We start from the raw sequence: 23,241 nt of genomic DNA, 5'->3' as shown, positions 1-23,241 counted from the left end.
AAAAAATCTTAAAATATGTAATAAAACAAAATAAAATATACGTGTTTAAGCTTTTTTTCTAAAACATGACCGTTTTTTAAATAAAAAATATTGTAATATTTGAGGGGTGGTTTCACCCCCTTGGAACTGGAATTTCAAAAAATCCCTTCTGATCGAACCTCTATACCCTAGAATCAACCTCTATGCCAAAATTGAGCTTCTTACGTTGAGTGGTTTGAGCAGGATCGTGATTAATCAGTGAGTCACTTAAGTAGATTGGTTCATCGGACAACATTTTTCTTCGTCATTAAGAGATTTGTTAACTTCTGATTGTCTATTAATAGTGTTTTTTTCGATTTTTAACATTGAAAATGTTTCTGTTATCCTATATAAGGGAGCCCAAATCGATTTAAAATGCTACATTTGCCACACCATGACGTCATAATATATACAAGGGTATAGGAAATCTCGCGGCAGTCGGCCAGCGCGCGCAAAAACCATTACATTGCTAATTGTTTATTGATATATCTTTATTAGTTTAAAAGCAAAAAATATGGGGTTTGCTTTGATACCTTATCAAGACATAAGCGAAACTTTTAAATTGTTTCTTTTTTTCATTTAGGCCTTCGTTTTTCGTTAAATGAAAGTTATATTAAAAAAAATCTATTTTTAAACCAAATTTTCGCATAATTGAAATGATTATTCATGTTTAAAGTTTTTTTTTGGTCATAAGCGCTAATGGAAATGTTTTTTTGTAAATAATTATAAAAAATTACTCCCTACGAAGACTTTATTGTGTACTGGATCAAAAAATAAGTATTTGTTTTCTCTATACGGTGGTATTAATATATCGATTTTTGATGATAGTGCCTTTTTACCCTGTTTAATTTTGTACTACTTTCGGAATAAGGGTCCCCATATCATGTACTGTGATGTACTGTACTTCCATCCCTGAAAAATTCAGCTTGTGACACCGAAGTGAGAGGTAACGTCAAAATAAGCTTTAATCTACCTACATCATCATAGGTAGGTGTAGGTACTCTAGGTAAATTCTACCTAGACAGTAGCTGAACTAGCTGACAGTAGTAATTAATTTGTTATCCGATAAGTAGTTGTCATTATATAAGTTTAATCGTCTTATACCTCCTATAACGGTAGGTTTTGGATTTTTCCTGATTGGTTTGTTAAACAAAAATATACTGGGCATATAAATGTCTGTTACAGGTTAATTCGTTAAAGAAATATGTTACACACATATTATTTTAATAATAATAGTATAATAGTAATGGCTATATTATGTTATAACACATTATTGAATTAACAATTGAAAACAGTATTGAATGTACTTATTTTAACCAATGCATTGTTTTGTTTTTTTAATCTCACAAATAAGAAATATTTTATAGTTTTTATTATAAAAAACAGTGATTATACAATTTATTTACACCCCTTACACTGTTTTCTGTAAGGGGTGTAACCAGGAGTATATTTCGTAACCTTTTACGATATAAGAGGGCACAAAGTGTTTTATTACTTAATGCTTAAAATTTAATAATATATTTGTACATAAAATAAAATAGACTAGAAAGTCAATTAATTAATATTGACGTAATTACTAAATAAGTACAAGATTTTTTTTCTAATTATTTTAGTGTATTTTTAGTCACCGAATTATAAAGGAGAGATATCCAACCATTGCATTATTTTACTCACAAATAAATGTTTTATGGTTTTTATTATAAAACAACGATTAATTTATTATACACCCCTTAACCCAAACACTCCAAGGAGGATATTTCGTGACCCCGTATTTAAAGTGGACAAGGTTTATTAGTCAATGTTTTAATTACCCAGCGTCTTTAATAAAAATCTAATGTAATTTTTCATAGAAATGATCTGACATGAAAAGCAAATTTTATCAAAAAACTTTTTGATTATCTACAAGGAGTAAACCGCTGACAAATGTCTGTATACTAATGCCAAAGTAATGCCAAAAATACAAATTAAATACCAAATTTCTCATATAATGCCCCACTAATGCCAAGCTGATTCCAATATAATACCACTAATACCACGAATAATATGTAACACATTTGTTTCACGAATTAACCTGTAACAATACTGGTAGGTACGTGCACAGATTTTTTCCTAGGTAACTTAAAAGTCGTTAAAAAGTCTAATTATATTTAAAGAAGATATAATTCCAACAAATTACATTATAAGGCCAATAATGCACAAGTAATACCATTAAAATTTTAGCGTTTTTAACTTGTGTAACATATTTCTTTAACGAATTAACCTGTAACAATAGTGGTAGGTACGCGCACAGATTTTTTCGCTAGGTAACTTATTAAGTCGTTAAACAGGCCTATAAAAGCTATAACAACATAGGTAACTAATATTTATAATTTAATTCGAGTTTTAATCTCAAATAATAAATGTTTTTACTGGTGTATTTCTGAAGTGTTCATTATTAAAAGTAGATATTCTTCAAGTTATGCGAAGTAATAAGTAATGTTTCCGGTGAGACCGCGTATATGTCACCGGATTCTGGTTAGTATAAAGACTTTTTCTATAGAAAGAGTTTTTTCTATATTTTCCTTTCAAAATAAGACTAATTTCTTCTTATTCTTTTAAATATTACAGTGTTTCTTTTTCCTAAAATGTTATACTTAATTTTCGCTTAAAATTAAAAAATCACAAATGGAGGAAAATATACGTTATTGAATAAAGTTTATACAAATCACTTTACCATAACAAAAAAGTAAAAACATGTCATGGCGGAAGATATTCAGGTGGCATTTCACACATTTATCTATTAAAATCGAGATTAAAATAATAAACTTGCGTAACATGTTATACACGAGATAGAAAGTTTCAGAATCGATTAATACGCAATACGCTACGCAGTCAACTTATTCCTATGCGCGGATGAGCGTCTTCAAGACTCTTCCTTCGGCCAGGGTCACGACGCCGCCGAAGAGGAATCGGCCTACGTTTGGCTAAACAGGCTGGACACGGTGGAGTACGATATTGGCGAGTCTGAATATTTATAAAAATTTGCAAAGTAAAATATGTTGGAAAAATAATTAATCCATACATATATAAAAGCTCAAAGGGTTTTTTTGTTGCATCCATCCCGCCGAAACCGCTTTACCAATCTTGATGATTCTTTTTTTAAATGAAAGGTATATATGTGTAGATTTGTTATGAAGTATTTTTATAGTGCTTAATGGCTATTTCTTTGTGTAAAACGACTAAATACTAAAACATACCTGAAAAACACCTACACACAATACCTCCAGAAATAAATTATTTGTCATTGTCAGTGGTGTGTCAGTTAGATTATATATTACGTTTTTAGATATTTTAGAGTGAGTTCATGCCGCCAGCTTTAGATACATAAATATTAGCACAAAGGTTCGTTTAGACGACATTAGTGAACAAAGCGATTTTAGGAAATTCATCCTCTTAGAGAGTAAAATTATCTCGGAACAGTTTGTTGTATGAAAATTCCTTACTATTTGGTCTAGAAGAATGAAATCCTACAAAAAGAATTAGAAGATTTATTAATTTTTGAAATTCAGAATGAATTGAAATAAAAGATTAGAAATTTTTGAAATTCATCAACCAAATGGGTAAAGTTAGTAAAAATTTATATAAAAATTGGTGACCTCTGGATTATACACACAAAAATTGGCACAAAGGTAAAGCGAATTTATGAAATTTATACCCTTAGGGAGTAGAATAGGGAATGAAAGTTTGCTGTACGAAAATGCAATACTATAACATTATAAACCAGACAGTATAAAATTTTATACAAAGGGTTTATTTAGTGACATCATAACGAAATATATCTTCCTCAATTATCCTTCAAAGAATAAAAAATAACCTATAAAAGAGAGTATTAGTGCTCTTAATAAATAAAAAAAAGATGAAAAATAAAAACATCTATGCTCACTAGCTCTCTATAAAGAAGTAAAAATCATTTAAATCAATGCATGAACGATTCGAGGTGTAACGCGAACGTAGTCATGAGAAAAAGCTAGTAATTTATTAAATTATTTTATTTAACTCACTAATTTTTCATTGAAAAGGAATTTTTGTAATTCGCCACTATATTAGTTAAAAAACTAAGAAACTCATATCAAATTTAAGTTTTGCGATTTTGACTTATACTTTTTACAAAATCTGAACACATTTTAAAAGAAAAAGTTTTTGATAATATTTGTGTAGATTGACTACAAGTTGTATAACATAAATTTCTACGACCGGTCTACCTAGTGGTCTGCAGCATCGCCCTTGTGGTGCAAACGTGGGCCTGTTAATCTGTGACGTAACTTTACAACAGCCAAGAAAAACAGAAGCGTGGCTAAGAATTTAGTAATTTAAAAAAAGTCTTTTAGATACAGTAGTAGGTATTAAAAAGTTTTGTGTTTAAATGGGGTTTGCCTTTAACAGTTAAAAAATTATATCGTAAAGTGTAACTTTCCGTAAGAATTCTTTATCTGTCATTGATCATGATCTGTCTGTTGATCATATCTGTTAACCTGATGTTTTGTATGTTATTTTGTTTTTTTCGAGGTTTTTTTGCTTGCTTGTTTTACGGATAGGTGCGATCGCATAATTATTATTGATAATGTTTTATTTAACGTTAACACTACTACTTTTTCAGTGAATCTTTAAATCTGTTGTTTTTTGTTAAGTTCGTTATTTAAACATATGTATGTAATACACTCATATTAACACTAATCATATTTTTACGTTTTTATTCATCATTTTCAATGCCCACCGGTTGCATCTTTGTAAAGGACTGTGAATTTTATAAAAATTATAGTGTATAGGCGGGATAAAGAGAAGAAGATCTTTCGTTGATTCTGCTTCGCATAGCCTAACTTATTGATGCAGTAGTAATAGTGAAAATAATTACATATGCAACAGATGCATGAGCAATACACTTATTTTTATTAGATTGTATTAAAAAAGCCGCTTTTATTTTTCTTTCAGAGAGAATATAATGAAAGGAGCGATAGCCTCTAAAAGAAAAATAAAAGGCTTTTTTAAAACAATCTAATAAAAATAAATGTATTGCTCATGCATCTGTAGATGTTAGTAATGTATGGCAATCGCTTCTTTGATTATAAAGAACATAACATAAATAAACATAACATACGTAAAAATTGAAAAACAAATTAAAAATAATCGTTGCTTTTGCTTCATGCCAGAAAGTTTGAAGATTTTTGGTTTTACCTTATTAAATAATTGTTGTCAGGTAGTAATTGTTAATTTTGAAGTTTAACTTGATATAATGTCATTTTAACAGAACATCAACAGTTTTTGTAGACGTATCTGTTTAAAATTTAAATATTCTAAATAGTTTTTTCTTTATTATTTGTATTTTTTTTGCTTCCGACGACGGAAAGAGATAAACTTTCCGAAACATTAAGCTTAAGGTTCGTTAGGCAAATTTGTTTATCAGTAAACTTAACTGCTCACAATCAGTCTCCGTTTAGATTAAGGCAGCAGTGTTTACAAAAAATAACTATTTTATTGTGTAGATTTTCTTGCAGTGGTGAAATACCCATAGAGGATTTTTTTGGAGACCTGTAGATCTATTAAACTTTATTTAGCAATTTTTTTTTTATTTAAAATTTTAGTTTCAAAAGAAAGAGATAGATAGTTTTAAAATAACATTACATTGTACCAATTTTCTGTTTACACAAAATAAGATAATTTTCAAAAACGTGGTTTTGTAGACCGTTCCTATCTATTGTTTGAAATACATTTTTTTTATTTTACAAAGAGTGGTAAATCAAAAAACCTTAAAATGTGTTTATCACTTAAGTAGATTTAATAGAAGTAAATATTAATTTGATACACTTTAATCTTCTTGTAAATAACGACTTTGTTTCTTTGCTACGTAGATATAAATTTATTTAATAGATTTTGTAATTTTTAATTAAAAAAGTATTATAGTTAATAAAAATAATTGGCATAGTTTAATATAAAAGCATTTTTTACTGGGCAGACATACCTGGTATGAGACTCCAACTGAGGCTGTAACCTTAATATGAGTTACACTATATACAATAATGGAAAATAAATTTCTTGCAGTTTTTAGGTATATAATAAAATTATATAAGAGTTTCTTGCCTTGAACTGCAAATATAGAAATTAATTCCACGCTGTGTTAGCAGTTCAAGGCAAGAAACTCTTATATAATTTTATTATATACCTAAAAACTGCAAGAAATTTATTTTCCATTATATAATTTGGGCTAGCCGAAAAAAACCTTTATTTACTATCGATAGTTGTGCCTCGGTGGTACGAAAGTACTACCATTGCACGTAGGCCGCTATCTCGCGATGCGGGACTTAATATCTTACCGCTACTTTACGACAAGTCATATTTATATACTCTGCGCTGTGCTCGACATTTTGTGGAAACGACCCAAGCTCAGATGATGGGGTAGGGCCCCGAAACCGGTAGTGAGAGCAGGTTGATCCACATTATGTCGAACACAGCGTGGAATTAATTTCTATATTAGCAGTTCAAGGCAAGAAACTCTTATATAATTTTACTATATACAATGTGATCAAATAGTTTTATGATCAGGACTGCTTTCTATGATAACAGATCAACAATTATTATTGTTGAAATAAAAAATCTATATTTTTATCCTTATACGGTACAATGGACAAAGGTCCTATTGTTTACTATTGAATATGTATCATCATCATTATCCTTTTCAGTTTATTCAACCATTTCCAATTATGGTTGTAGCCTCCCTCGCATATTTAGATTAGATACTCTCTTTGTAGTTGGACTATAGACTTAAAATAAAATATAGACCGAGCATCTCATTTATAAATAGCTGGAACATGCGGTCAGACAATGTCTTGTTATTGTTGTGTTATTGTTTTAGGTTATAACGAGTGCGACACGAGCGATAGATAGGTTGTCTCTGTCGTAACGGTCGTTCCCTGACGACTCTGACGAGAAACACAACACTGTCTTTCGTTTCTCAAGTACACCTGAACTCTCCGTATCATAGCCGGGTATTTTTTTTATTTTAATGAAGCTATAATTAAATTAAAAATAAATCGTATTTAAACTTTTTTATATTTTATTAAGATTTAGGACAGGTTTTTTTAAATAAAAGTTTAGAAAAAACGTCTTAGAGTCCAAAAAGGATAAAAATAATAAAATACACTTTATAGAAGAAATTTTATAATCGAAATTACGTAACTTTTGAAATTAATAATAAATTATTAGTTTTAGTCAAACATTTACAACCCCTAATATTAATCAAAACAGTATCTATTCCACAGATATAATAGAATCGGCGACAGGGAGAGAAAAAATATATATAACTGTTTAGAGAAATTAGAGAAAACATAAATCTGTTCCATTAAAGCAAGGAAGGTGATAGGAAGTGGATAAAATGAAAACTATATTTATTTAACTCGGTACTGTCTTTATTATACCGGGTGCGTCCCAAAAGTGGCTCATCCCCCATAATTTTTTTATATTTTCAAATAAAAAAACAAGATTTAGTATGTTGGTATATGACATAAATTAGGATTGATTGACGCATTCAATTGTTTTTGGCCACTTCCTGTTTCACCGGAAATGACTATAACTTGTAATTTTTAAACGGCACCCTCGGTATATTTCTACTTTATTCCATAGAAAATGACACTCTGAATAGAATGACATATCATATGTCAACTTTTAACATTTTCGCATATGGTTTAATTGTAATTGTAACACGCGGTTCATAACGACAATTTGACTCGAAATACCAAGTGTGTGGTATCAATATATTCATAAAAAAATGCTTTTTCCAAATATGCTAATGAGTCATCCTTGTTCCATTTAAAAAAATTGACATATGTATGATTAAAAATACGATTTGTACATCTTTTAACCGGCCTAGACAAGACACGAAACCCATTAGACGATCAAAACTATTTTTCCAAGGCTCCTTGATTAAAACTTAGTGTTTTTAACAACACCATGGCACCCTGGATTGAAATTTAAAATACGATTTGTTTTTAAGCGACAATGTCAAAAGTTGACATATCATATGTCATTCTATTCAGAGTGTCATTTTTTGTCGAATAAAGTAGCAATATACCGAAGGCCTATACTTGCCTTTAAAAATCAAAAGATGTAATCATTTCGGTGAAACAGGAAGAGACCAAAAACATTTGAATACGTCAATAAATGCTAATTTATGTCATATACCTACTAACATACAAATCTGTTTTTTTATCTGAAAAAATAAAAAAGTTATAGGGGGTGAGCCACTTTTGAGAGGACCCGGTATATTAAAAAATATTGTTTCATAATGTAATATCATTTTAAAATTCTTGTATGTTACTTTAGATTCTGAAGATAATTTTAGAATAAACCGGAATATATTTTTAATAAAAACCTTATAATTATTAACAGGGTTATAATTATGATTTTGTTACAATGTAAGTAAGTAAATAATGTAATGTAAGAGAAAAAAATTAGATTTTACATTTTACTAAATCTAAATAAGCGCCTTTCTACAACAACACCACTGAATGATTTACTCCTAATGGGTAAATTGAGAGTTGCCTACCGGTCGAAAGTCGTTTCAAGACTTAAATGGATTATTTAAGTCAAATTTCTTGCAAATTTGGCACTGGCGAACCATATTTTATAGTTCTTGAACAGAAAAAGTCAATAAAATAAACACTTAAAGACTACAAGCTAAGAAAATGCGTTAATACAGCCGGGGACATAGCGGCAACAAAGCTTTTCCGCACACGTGCGACGCGTACTACAAGGTAATAAATTAATGAATAATGAATAGGCTCCCTCGCCTCTAATCGGTGTTGTCATATTGTAAAGAACTTATCCTTTTTAAACATTATCCGACTTATAATTTAGTAGTATAAGGACTATTTAATACATCTATGGAATATTAAAACCTACTTTATTAAAATGTAGTATTAATATCTCAATATATGTGTATAACAAGAAAAAAAATATTGATAATATTAAAGACGTGACAACATAGGCTGGACGAGGAAGGCTCGGCCGACTGTACCCAGAAGTAAACATGTGTACAAAAAAGATTGTTTGACCGCGTTGAGATGTAAATAGTGCAGTCTATATTTTATTTTAAGTCTATGAGTTGGACTCATTGTTGCCTATTGCTGGTTATGTGGCCCCTAGTTATCCCTCCTAATTTCCTAATATCATGGTCCCATCTCAGGTTCAGTCTTCTCTAGGTCTCTTAATTCCTCGTGGATACCATGCTGTAATTTTACTGGTTCATCTGTTGTCCGTTCTTCATGCCAGGTGTCCTACCCATTGCCATTTGAGAGATTTGACTCTGTGGATGACATCTATTACCTGGGTCTTTTGTCGTATCCACTCTACTTTTTTACGGTATCTCCTGGTTATTCCCAGCATATTTCGTTTTATTGAGCGTTGTGCGACCTGCAGTTTCCTTATGATGTCCGTTTTAAGTGTCCAGGTTTCGTATGCATAGGTCATGACTGGTAGTACACATTGGTCGAATGTTTTCTTCTTTAGACAGAGTGGCATTCTAGATTTGAACATGATTGAGTTTCTTCCATAAGTACTCCATTCTAACTTAATTCTTCTCTTGATTTCTAGTAGAATATGTATATTATTGTATATTTATTAGTACATATGATCAAAAAAAACGGCGTCAGCGATGGCTATGCTCATTCTAAGATGATGTTCATTTCTAAGCCAACTGGACGCCGTTTTTTTTGATCATATGGACTTATTGTTACGATTATACAGGGAGTCAAAAATAGTGTATCTAACTTCTACAGATAAAAATAAAATAAAAGGTTCCTATAAACATATGCCATAAAATGCTTCCTGAAGAAGTTACAGCCCTCGAAAGAGTAAATAAAAATAATATATTTTCTAGCTAGATTGTTAGCTTCTATCCCTTGGTGAGAGACCAAAACAGGGACAGGGATAGGAGTATTTGAGCCGAAAACTAAATTCTCCGAACCAATGGACACCCTACGCTAGCATCGTTCAGGCAGAAATTTACGTTATCGACCGAACTATCGAAAACAGGAAATAGCCATCTTATCCGATATTCAAGCAGCACTAAACGCGATCAGTTTAGTAACCATCAATTCGAAGCTGGTCAAAGAATGCTTAGAGAAGCTCAACAAATTAGGCAAAGAAAATAAAGTCCTCCTACTCTGGGTGCCTGCTCACCAAGGGATAGAAGGCAATGAAAAAGCAAATAATCTAGGTAGAAAAGGAGAGAACACTCCACTAACTGTACCAGAACCGTTCTGTTTGCCAAGCGGGAACCAACTGAAAGCGGAAGTGAAGAATCTGGAAGACTCCATCCGTAACCTGGAATGAGTGTCCTCCAACGATCTAAGACACTCGAAAAAGTTCCTCAGAACTTACGACCGAGAAAAATCAAAGGATTTGCTTGATTTAAGTAAATACAATCGTCGGATTGTCACGGGGTTTCTAACGAGACACTGTCTCCTCAACGAACATCTCAGTAGGCTGAAGCTGAGAAAAAACGGCGAATACAGATTCTGTGGGGAAAATGGGGAAACAGCAGAACACCTTATTACTGAGTGCGCCGAAACGACAACCGTTCGTGCCATGAACTTTGGTACGGCTGATGTCGAGGATGGAGAGCTGGCCTCTGTGAAGCCGCCTCAGATATTGGCTTTTGTTAAAGCCCTGAGACTGTATGATGAATTATAACTCGTTATAACTCAAGAAAGGGAAACACACAATAGATCTGTAAGGTCGCGGTGATTAACTCCCCTTCTAAACATTCTATATTCTCCAGCCCTTGGTGGGCTGAAATCCATAGTCGAAGACTATTTGTTTTGTCAATTTTTTTCAGCTTCTGTAGGCATTCTTTGACTAACTTCAAATTGATGGTTACTGAGTTTGTCGTTCTTAAAGCTGCTTGAATATCGGATAAGATGACTATATCTCGTACTATGTACTATGCGGAACTGCAGCTGAAATGTCATATAATAATCCTGAGAATAATCAATTACTGTTCGATAATAACAATAGCAAATAATTAAAAAACAATATGCTCCATATTTTTATATCATTTTAACGTATCTATTTTCATTTTTCAGCGTAATGAATATGTAAATAGTTCTCTCTATTATCTTCAATAGATTATTCATTTCATAATTATATTTGTTTGCAATGTTGCTTGATTTATTTTTATAAGAAATAATGTTATCATGTTTATTGAAGTCTATTGATAATATCACTGATATTTCTTCTTCACATTCATTAAGACCTTTTTCTTTTATCTTGCCAAATATACACGGGTCTCATATAGTAACTCAATATTCCATGGGTATGTAAATTATAAGGAAATGCATTTTCTACAAAAACTTCAAGAAATAGGTAAAAAATGGTAAGACATAAAACAGGTGAATTACATCTTTTACTAGAAGAACTTGAATTTCCAAATATCATTGCCATAACTGAACACTGGTTAAATTTTTTATGCCCTTTTTGAGTCGCATCTTCGTTTTGCCCTTCCATTCTGGGGTAGTTGCTGCGCGACAAAATTTGATCGTATTTTCAAACTTCAAAAGAGAGCAGTTCGATACTTATTGGGACTAAACAGTAGAACTCACTGCCAGAATTTCTTTAAAAATTTCAAAAAACTGACTCTTCCTTATTCATTTTTGAATCCGTTTGCTTAATCCGCAAGCACATATTCTCTATTGCGGAAAGGCCTTCTCACAACTATCCACTTAGGAATGTGGAGCACGATATTTATCTGCCAACCCCGTCCTCAGAATTAGTTAAGGGCTCAATACTGTACAATGCCAAGAAAATGTACAATCATTTGCCTTCGAATATCAAGTCACTTTCATTCTTTCCCGCATTTCGCAAAGCTCTGAAATCATACTTATTCGAGAGAGCCCTATACGCGGTAAACGACTTTTTGTTGATGTTTAATCATGATCAATTTTGAATTTTAAAATTTTGATCATCTCGCACACTTGTTAAAGGTCTAGTATCTAATATTTAATATTTTATAACTCTTGATTTTATGATATATAACATGATTTTATCCATTTACAGTTTTTCTTTTGTAAAATTTTCTAGATACGCCTGTTTTCTGCAAAGTCCATATATGTTTCTTTTCTAATTTTATGACGTAATTTTTTTTGAATTGATTTGTATTGTATGACATTTTTTTTTATTATTTGTACATTTGTTTTTGTGCTTTTTTGGTTTGTTGTGAATGCTTTGTCGATGAAGCTGTTTTGGCTTTTTGTACAATATAGCGTTGTTTTTTTTATGAGCCTGTGTTTGTTAAAAAATTATACCACAGTAGCCAGATTTAAAAGAACAAATTTATCTCATGGAGGTACTATGATAATATCTTTTCCTATGACTTTTCCTAAGGACTTTTCCTATGTAACTAAGTACAATGGTATAGGCCGCTTCCTGTAGAAAAAGCCGTCTTTTCTTTATCGTCCTCGTCCAGACCAACTTGCCAGTATCCACTCTTTAAGTCGAGAGTGGAGAACCAGCACGAACCTGCCAGAGTTGTTAATGTGTCATCTATACGTGGCAGTGGGTAGCTATCTTTCTTAGTGACGTCATTGAGCCTCCTATAGTCCTATAGTCTGATTCCCTTACTTCTCGACTTGACTAAAAGATGGCGCCTGAAAAAGTCTTTTAATTTCTGGCGGATACGCCATTTTTCTTGACACGTTGCGGTTGTGCAGGCAACCAGTAATACATTTTAGCCCTTGACCTTGACAGTATTTAGCTCGGGTCTCTCTGATCATGAAGCAGTTTTAACTAAATTTTCGATAAATTCCAAAATCAAAAATGCCCCTCGTAAATTATGCCGTATTTTTTGAGAAAAGAATGCTCAAAAATTCAGCCACTTATATAAAACAACCAACTGGGATACTCGCTCTTATGATGTCGACACATGGTCGACACCGATTTTTCTATTTTCGTAAAAACATTAGCCAGTCTAGCGTTCAAGTCTTTTCCTCTTAGGCCTGTCAAAAATAAGCATAATAAACCTTGGACCACTAAAGGTCTGCTATCTTCTAAAAACATGCGTCATTATCTCACTTAAAAAAATTCTCAGACAGTGTCTTCTTTGACAATTACGTAAAACTATACAAAAAAAAATATCATAAGACTATAAGAGCCGCTAAGGACCTTTATTATAATAGGAGGATCGCCAATTCTGGTAATGTTGCTAAAGAAACATGATCTATTGTGAGTGATTTGAGAAACAAAGCTTCTTCGTCTAGTAATATCTCTACCTCACCTGAGAACTCCTGATCCACTTTCATATCTCTCTAATGATAATGTTACACAGTTTCTTTTTTTCGCCCGTAGTTTTAGAAAAGCCTCGCAGTACAATTAATACCATCACACCATTTCCATCATGTTTTATTTAAACTATATTAACATTTAAAAATGTTTTCGAATCTGACTTTTTTATGATGACTTTTTTTAAATCGGGACGACATTTTAAAATAAATAAAAATATTAACTCTTCATTCCTTACTTATATTTGAATCCGTTTGCCTAATACGTAATACGTAAGCATGTACAGCTTCTCAAGAAAGGCCATCTCACACTTATCCACTTAGGAACGCGGAGCAAGATCTTTATCTACCTACCCCACGCTTAGAGTTAGTTAAAAGTTCAATATTATACAACTCGAAAAAAATGCACAATCACCTGCCATTTGAAATCAAATCCATAACATCATTTTCTTCATTTCGCAAAGCATTGAAATCTTATTTACTAGACAAGGCTTTCTACGCCATAAATGACTTATATTTTGATACATACACTGGTCTAATATTTGCTATTACTATATTTACTATAAACTTACTAAATATTTTTGAATCTTATTTTTATTTTTTTATTCTTTGACATTGTAAACATTTATAAATATTTATTTTAAACAATAAGTCTGACAATGTAATTTGTATACTTGTTTTGTATTCTCTTTTGTTTGTTTACTTTACCTTTGTCTGCAAATTGTATTTTTTTTTGACAATAAAGGTATTTATTTATTTATTTAGACAATTAAATTGTGCATCTTATTTTCGTAAAATATACAGGCTGTTCCATTTATATTAAACAAATTATTGCCGTTTAAAGGTTGTAATTATTTAAAATAAATGTTTAGACCCTCTGTATAACATGGTATTATTTTTATTATTGCAACACAAAATTTAGTAAATAGAAAAACTTCAGTATAGTATATGGTTTTAAAAACTTAAATAGGTACCTCTAAAAAATTTAAACTTAAAAAAATAGTATAACAAATATATATCACAATATCCGGGTTATTTCATTTAAATAATGTCAAATAAATTTAATTTCAGATATACGGGAAAGCTCTTCAGGAAAGCTCTGAGAAATGACCTGGAAGAAGATGATCTCTACGAGGTTCTGAAAAGCTTAAACTCCGACAACTGCGGAAACAAAATTGAGAGCCGATGGAAAGCCGAAAATCTGAAAGAAGAACCGTCATTCTTTCGACTAGTTTGGTCACGATTTGGTCGAAAGTATCTGGTGATTGGTTTGGTTAATTTATTCTTTAGGGTATTTGTTATGTAAGTAGTTAAAGTAAATATTAAGGGGTTGTTTTAATCTTAGTACACGGGTTTCAAATTAAAAGTGGGACAAAATAATATAATACTGTAACAATGTAATACACATACTGTATAAGTTTGCGAAACAGGCTGCCTATGGTAACTCTACTGAATTAAAATATACCTAGTATACAGGGTGGCGCGCCTCATTCGCCTCGGTTGATTATACTGAAACGGAAAGATGTAGAAACAATTTTTTATGGGTATGTGTAGAGAGGCAATGTGCATAATTTAAAATTATTTTGAAATGTACAGGGTATGTCAGAGCTAAGATCCATACCAAAGTTATATTTTTTTAAGGAACACCCGGTATTTTATTTCATATTTGGGTCTTTGGGCACAAAATAAGGCATTTATTATAAGGGTCAAATATTATGTTTAAATGCTTTGGTTTTCGAGATATTTAAAGATATTTAATTATGCATGCTATAATAAAAAAGTTTGTCAACACCCTGTACTTTACTTTTTAGAGTTAATTATTGTGCTGACTTTGAACCCAGAAAAATAAACTTTACTAAAAAATGTATTGCGTCCTTAAATGTACACAGGGATATCAAAAATTGCTGGTCTATTTTAAATATTTATTTTACATAAAAACTTCGTTATTTCAAATACAACACTATGTATTTTTTGGATAATTCGAAGCAAATTTAAATGCTCTTTCAAACTATATTAGGGTTTCCTATACTTATCTGGCTCAGATCTCAGATTTTGAATAAAAACAGATTTTTCAATAAAGGTGTCGCCATGGCAATTTGCTAGTAATAGCTCTTTTTAAAATCAACATTAGTTTATGGACTTTATTTAAATTTATAACAGTTTACTTTAATTTAATTTACCTACAATAAACCCTTCAGGTAAACAACCAATTGTCCTCACAAAAGAAAATCGCTAGTAACATATCCATTCCTTCCGTCAGCAGATACTGCTTCATTTTTCTTGATAAAATAATAAATACATACTTATTAACCTTATTGTAGGCAAATTAAATAAAAATAACCTGTTATAAATTTAAATAAAGTCCGTAAACTAATGTCGATTTTGAAAATAGTTACAAATGTCACTAGAAAATTGCCATGGCGACACCAGCCATCTTGATTACAGTTTTATTGAAAAATTCCTTTTTATTCAAAATCTAAGCCAGATAGGTATAAGAAACCCTAATATAGTTTGAAAGAGCATTTAAATCTGCTTTGGCTTATCCAAAAAAAAATCCATAGTGTTGTATTTGAAATAACGAAGTTCTTATGTAAAATAATATTTAAAATAGACCAGCAATTTTCGATACCCCTGTATACATTTAAGGAAGCAACCAAATTCTTTAGTAAAGTTTATTTATCTGACTTGAAAGTCAGCAATTGAAATGAAATACCGGTTGTTCCATAAGAAAAAATATAACTTTGGTGTGAATCTTAGTTCTAACACATCCTGTACATTTCAAAATAAATTTAAATTATGCACATTGCCTTCCCACATATACCCATAAAATATCTTGTTTCTCCATCTTTCCGTTTTCGTATAATCAACCGAGCCGAATGAGATGCGCCACCCTGTTATACATATAGTATTCTATTTAAAAATATGCAACTTTGGTTCGAAAATATGCTTGAATTACCCTATATATTTCTGTATATCCTATATTTAATATTTTTTCTAGAACGCTGGAACCATATGCCATGAGTAGTTTAACTTCATGTTATAAGACTCATAACTCCTGTACTCAAAACGACCTCTACTTCTACGCAGGAGTGGCAGTGTTCACCACATTCGTAAACTTCATTTATATGCACAACTTCATCATTTGGGTACAAGGCCTCGCCATCAAAATAAGAACGTCTTTCTGCTCCTTGGTTTACCGAAAAGCATTGAAACTGACTCCATCGGCCATGAACGACATCAGTTTGGGCAACATTGTAACACTAATAACCAAGGACGTTCAAGTATTCCAGGATTCCATTTGGCTGTTCAACGATATGTGGATAGGATTGGTGTTGGCCTTTTATATGTGCTACTTGCTCTTTATGAAGTTGGGTTGGGTGTCTCTGATTGGGATATCGTTCTTGATAGTTGTTATTCCAGTTCAATGTAAGTCATAATTTTAACGAGTAAAATCGCGCCATCAACAATGACTCTGCTTGTTTGGTTGACAATGAAATTGGGATATACCTATATTTATCAGCTGTTATCACCAGCGTGTTGAGGAATCAAATTACCAATGTTAATTAACGGCTGTTCCCAATGTTAGGAATCAAACTGCCGCTTTGATTTTAGAGACCGTTTGTCTCCAATACTTGTAGAATCAAAGCTTTTTCTTATTGTTAATGTTGTAACCCTACAGTACGTTTGTCCGTTCTGTAGCTACGGGGTATCCGTGAGAGGGGAAACGATATTCTCTCGATGTTTTTCGTAAAAAATTAGACGACGCGTCCCATCAATATAAAAACGACAAATTTGCAAGTAGCCAATAAAATGAGTGGGCGGAGCGATTTGCGGTGACGTACTCGTCAAGTCAACGTATAAAATATATTGCTGTTTATTTAAATGTTTTTTGTCCGCATTCCTTTCATAGACACAGATCCAGCAGACGTACTGTACCTTTTAACGTAATCATTAATTCCTACAATAATTTTATTTTTAACATCAAACTTATATCTTTCATATCATGTTTATTTTATTTATTCTGATTACGAGTATTTTAGATTATAATTGGATATAGTATAAGTTAGTTAAATTATTACTTAAGACTTACCGGATGCGTCTCGAAACTGGCTCACCCCTACAGCTTTTTTTTATTTTTTCAGATAAAAAAACGAGATTTGGTATGTTAGTATATGACATAAATTAGAATTGATTTACATATTCAATTATTTTCGGCCACTTCCTGTTTCACCGGAAATGACTACAACTTTTGATTTTTGAATGGCACCATCGATATTTTTTTACTTTATTCGATAGAAAATGACACTCTGAATAGAATGACATATCATATGTCAACTTTTGACATTTTCGCATATGGTTTATTTGAAATTATAATATACATGTTCATAACGACAATTTGACTCGAAATACCAAGTGTGTGGTACCAATATTATTCGTAAAAAATGCTTTTTCCAAATATGCTAATGAGCCACCCTCGTTCCATTTGAAAAAATTGAGATATGTTTAAAAATACGATATGGGCATCTTTTAACCGGCAAGACACTAAAAACATTAGACGATCAAATCTATTTTTCCAAGGCTCCTTGATTAAAAATTAGTGGTTTTAACACAGCCATGGTACTCTAGATTGAAATTTAAATACGATTTGTTTTTGAGTGAATATGTCAAAAGTTGACATATGATATGTCATTCGATTCAGAATGTCATTTTCTGTCGAATAAAGTAAAAAAATACGGAGGGTGCCATTTAAAAATCAAAAGCTGTAGTCATTTCCGGTGAAACAGGAAGTGACCGAAAACAATTGAAAACCCCAATTAATCCTTCTTCTTAGAGCGCTTATCCTCTTTGGATGTTGGCTATCACATTGATCCATATTACTTTGTTCACTGCCGTTCTGAACAAAGCTGTTGATGTCAATCCGGTCCATGTTCGTAGATTTTGCAGCCACTATATTCGTCTGCGTCCCGTTGATCTTCTGCCTTCTATTTTCCCCTGCAGTATGAGTTGGAGTAGGCGGTATTTCTCGTTCCGCAATCAATCCTAATTTGTCATATACTAACATACCAAATCTCGTTTTTTTATCTGAAAAAATAAAAAAGTTATAGGGGGTGAGCCCACTTTTGAGAGGCACCCGGTATATCCATACATATTTTCTATACCAATTAATTATGTTAAACTTTTTCTGTTTAAAAACCTCTCTTTAACTGGACACTCTTAACACTTCAAGACGTATTCTTTTATTCTCTTAAGTTCCAAGATGTAACGTCTCTTTACTTTTTTGGAACTTTTCGACATGCTCTTTACTTTTTACTTTTACCTCTGTAGTTATTACTTTAATCTTTATAGAGTAAAGATTTATTAAGGAGAATAAAGTGTGATTTAATAAATCACATTCTTAAATAACAACATCAACATCAACAATAAGAAAAAGCTTGGTTTCTACAAATAATATTAAAGACCAACGATCTCGAAAATAAAAGCAGCAATTTGATTCCTAACATTGTTAACACACATTATTATTACTTAACATTGGTAATTATATTTCCTCAACAAGCGTCAAAATCAAAGTTTACTAAATAAATACGTGTAAACTTTTGTAAACTTCTTTTAAACAAAGAACCAAAAATTAAAAATATTATTAATTTTCTGACGATCTTGAGACTATTCAAAACGAGATGAGAAATAAATGGATTTCACTTGAAGGTTTTAAAAACACCCTTTTCTATAGGAGATAGACGGAAACTAATATCGGTATCTGGAGCTCAATTTTTATCAAAAACATGATGGTGGAAACCGCACATCGATATCTGTTACCGTTTATGAGTTACGAGGTGTTTTTCAAAAATGTGCATTTTTAACAAATCGCTGTAACTTTTTTCTATGGAAAATTTTGTATTTTTGTGAAAACATTTCCAAAGCACTTGCTTACGTAGAATTTAATGGTTTAAGTATAATTTTTTAAAAGTTAATAATTTAAGAGTTATCAACAGAAAAATTGATTTTTTTATTTGGGACACCCTGTATATTTCTAATTAAATGAAAAGAACTTAAAATTACCTTTCCAAAAATATAGCACACTTGATATTTTGTTATAGTCCCCTTCGAAATACAGAATTTTTATAAGTTTGCCACTTTTAACTAGTAGCACAGAATATCTAGTTAGTAGGCTTTGAGCCCCTTATTGATGATCTGCCCCTAATGGAACTCGAACACATATTTTTCCAGCCAAACGAGGCACCGCCTCAGAACGCTGAAGTTATCAGCAAATTTTTGCAGCCAATTTCGAGAATAATTGAATAGCTAACCAAGATTCCAGCCGTTGGCCGTCGAGGCCGCCTAACTTAGCGCTCATGGATCTTTGTGATCTCATGGAAATTTATTTCTTAGAAACAAATATATATTGGGTCAAAATATTTGCACTACATACAATTCAAATCTGGTAAAATTCCTTTTTTAATTTTTTAGTGTATATTGGCAAATGCATAACAAATCTAAGATTAGAAATAGGAAAGAGGACTGACGAACGATTACAAATTACTCAAGAAATTCTATCTTCAATTAGAATAATCAAACTGTACACTTGGGAGAAATTCTTTCATAAAGAATTTAATGACAGAAGAAAGTAAGTCTCCATACAATAAAAAACTTAAAATATAGGGTGTCCCAGAAATAAGTGCAAGTATTTTAACTCGTAATTTTTTTCGCGAAAAAAAAATTTCAAAATTCGAAATTTTTTTTTTAAAAAATTTTTTGGATTTTTTTTGGTTTTTGGTTAAAAACATAATTTCTTGATAATATGACAACATAGGCATTAGATTAAATTTACAAGAAAGAAATCCAGAAAAGATGCAGTGGTTCTCAAAATTTTAGAAAAAAAATTTTTTTTTGAAAATTTTCAAACTAAAATAACTCCGTTATTTTGGACTTATTTGAAAAACGATAAGGAGAGAATATATGATTCTTTTATCGAGATTTACCGCTTCTTAAAATACTTGCACTTATTTTTGGGACACCCTGTATAATAAAAAAATATCAATATAAAACGAACGATTAATTTTATTAACTAAAATTTATTTTAGGAAGGAAGTTAACTCTATGCAAAAAACCTTCTACTTAAAAATAGTTATAGTGTGCTTTGGTATTTTGGCTTCTAGAGTCGGATTCTACTTTCTCATCATGGCGTATATCTGGTTAGGATACACTCCAGACGCCCAACTTATCTATTACGTCATAAGTTTATTCTCCCAGCTAAGGTATATTCTGGGAGTAGTCGTTCCTATGGGCATGGGAAGGGCAGCAGAACTATTTGCCGCTATTAACAGAATTAACAGAGTTTTGAATGCAGAGGAGCTACAGAAGAGTAACGTTTACAACAGCCCCACATCAAACCCTAAGTTGAATCTTAAACATGCCACTGTTACCATTAACAAAAGGATAGCCCTCCAAGATGTGAGCATTACAATTAATTCGGGATTAAATATAGTCACCGGTGCAGTTGGATCTGGAAAAAGCTCTCTGTTGAAAGCTTTTCTTCAGGATTATCCTTTGGAAAGTGGATATGTTAGCAGCGTGGGTAGAATATCGTATGCTTCTCAAGATCCATGGCTGTTTCCATCATCGGTAAAACAAAATATTGTTTTTGGGCAAAAATACAACGAACAGAGGTATCAGGAAGTTGTGAGAGTCTGTGCTCTAACCTACGATTTTAATCTGTTCGAAAAGGGTGATCAAACGATTGTGGCAGACAATGGTATCAATCTCAGCAAAGGACAACAAGCCAGAATCAACCTCGCAAGAGCTATTTATAAAGACAGCGAGATATATCTTTTAGACGATTCTTTAACGGCTCTAGACACTCACGTGCAAGATCATATTTTTAACGATTGCATCAAGAAGTTCCTAAAAGAAAAAATTGTAGTATTAGTTACACAAACTGTACATCACATTCAGGAAGCTGATAACGTTATTGTTATGGATAGTGGAAAAATCAAATCCATCGAAAAACCTACCGAATTACCTCTAGACAAATTGACAGAAATAATTGGTAAGGATGATGAAATGGAAAAAGAAGTAATTGAGGAAACGAAGGAAGTAAAAGTTGAGAAAAAGGAGGAAGTGGAAAGTAATGGTGAAAACGTACAATTGCTTGAAGCAGAAGCTAGCAACAAGAAAATCTACCACGAAGTTAAGAAGAAGGGCGATGTCAGCTTTTCGGTCTATAAGAAATATTTCAGATTTGGTGGAGGTCTGTGCCTGTTTGGATTTATTGCTATTGTATTTATAGCATCTCAAGGAACGGAGACGTTTTCAGAAAAGCTTATTGCTATGTGGTAAGTGAATAAGTCCAATAAATATATTTGTTTTTACTTATAGTACAGTCAATTTGGCATCTTTAACTCCTATCAAATTACCCCCGCTCTTATACATTGCCAGTCGTAAGTGGTCCAATGGAAAAGCTTAAATTCTAAAATTCGTATCCCCACCCCACCGTTCTTGAGAAACTCAAAGAAATTTTGGATTTGATTTTCTGGCTGAAACCGTAGGTTCCACAGAAAATTTTATGGAACAAAAAATGAAGATAATTAAATTCTCTACATTTCCATTTCGAAGTAACAAATTCCTAAAACCTACGGGGACAATGTTAGAGGGCGCCAAAGTCACTTAAACGTAGTTTTTTCCATATTTTCGGGTGAAACCATTCTTTTTACTGTCGAAAAGTTTTTAAAATTAAAGACCATAAGAAACCTACCAAATTGATATGTAACTTTTTTAACTTTCACTGTTTACGAGATATAACGTTGCCAATATCGCGGGCTGCTGCGCAAGCATTCTAGGACGCAGCTGCCACTCGATCTATTGTCGTGTTCCTCCCTCTGGTTCGCATTTCAAAACTAACGCTTCGTCCTAACGCTTCGTACTACGTGGGAGACAAAAGCGCGCGATTCGGGCGGTGCGAGCGACGCGTATTTATCAAACAACGTTTTCCCTTACGAAGCTGTCCTTTATTACGAAGCTGCCCGCTTTTGTCGCCCACGTAGGACGAAGCGTAAAGGTATGCTTCTGAAGACGGCGACAGCGACACCTGCGACTCCACTGATCTTTTAGAATCAAATGGAGTAACTTCGGAGTCCGACGACAGGTGTCGCGCCACAGTTTTTATCCAACATGTCGTCTAAGCCACCGACGCTACCGGTATTTGTCCAGTACTGTCGTGTCGTCATTCATATCACTCAGATTTTTGACAAAAAAATGGATTTTACCAGGGAGGAAGTAGACAAATTAATTAAATTAGTATGTAAATATCCTACTCTCTATGATACTAGTGTGGAAAATTATAAAAATAATTTGATTAAAAGGATAATATGGGGGGTGTAGTAACAAAACCTACAATCTCCTTCTGTGTCAATATTGAGAAAATCACGAAAAACTCTCTTATAAATCAAAATATAGATGCAAACAAAATTTTCAATGGCTCTGCAGTTTAAGATAAGTACTTAGTATATCATGCTACAAATGCTACAAGAAAAATATTGCGGATTAACTTCGAAATTTAAAAATTTAATTTGGAGATTGTACATTTTGAAACTAAACTGTGGAGATTGAACATTTTTAAAGTAAACTGTAGTAATTGACCGACTTAAGAGCAAAAAATAATATCGACGAAAATAAAGTAGTTTATTCAAATGCAAAAAATCTTATTGTTTAGGATTCAAACTATTTTTTCTTATCTAAACTTTAAATCTAATTAAGTAAATCTTAAACTCTCACGCTGGGTCCCTCATCAAAATACTCGCAAATTTATTCTTCTCATTTATCCTCCTCAGACTGTTTTTCTGGCTCATCTAGAACGAACTTATAAAATTCCAAATCTTTATCTTCTTTTCAGTTTTCACCATAATGACCTTTCAGCAAAGCAGTG

General features: G+C 32.1%; 1 protein-coding gene across 1 annotated transcript in view; it reads left to right on the top strand.

Moving 5' to 3' along the window:
* The window catches only part of LOC115877559 (multidrug resistance-associated protein 4-like), a 40,892-nt gene that overhangs the window by 4,482 nt on the left and 13,169 nt on the right, over positions 1–23,241 (top strand). Inside the window, exons 2-5 of the mRNA XM_030893801.1 lie at positions 14,394–14,624; positions 16,321–16,748; positions 19,788–19,944; positions 20,402–21,652. Of these exons, the coding sequence (XP_030749661.1) occupies positions 14,394–14,624; positions 16,321–16,748; positions 19,788–19,944; positions 20,402–21,652 (2,067 nt within the window). The remainder of the gene's footprint in view (positions 1–14,393; positions 14,625–16,320; positions 16,749–19,787; positions 19,945–20,401; positions 21,653–23,241) is intronic.

This window comes from Sitophilus oryzae, unplaced genomic scaffold, assembly GCF_002938485.1.
Source record: "Sitophilus oryzae breed Bouriz unplaced genomic scaffold, Soryzae_2.0 scaffold_1494_pilon_pilon, whole genome shotgun sequence".
Taxonomy (NCBI): Eukaryota; Metazoa; Arthropoda; class Insecta; order Coleoptera; family Curculionidae; genus Sitophilus; species Sitophilus oryzae.
This window is presented reverse-complemented; position numbering and strand designations above follow the sequence as displayed.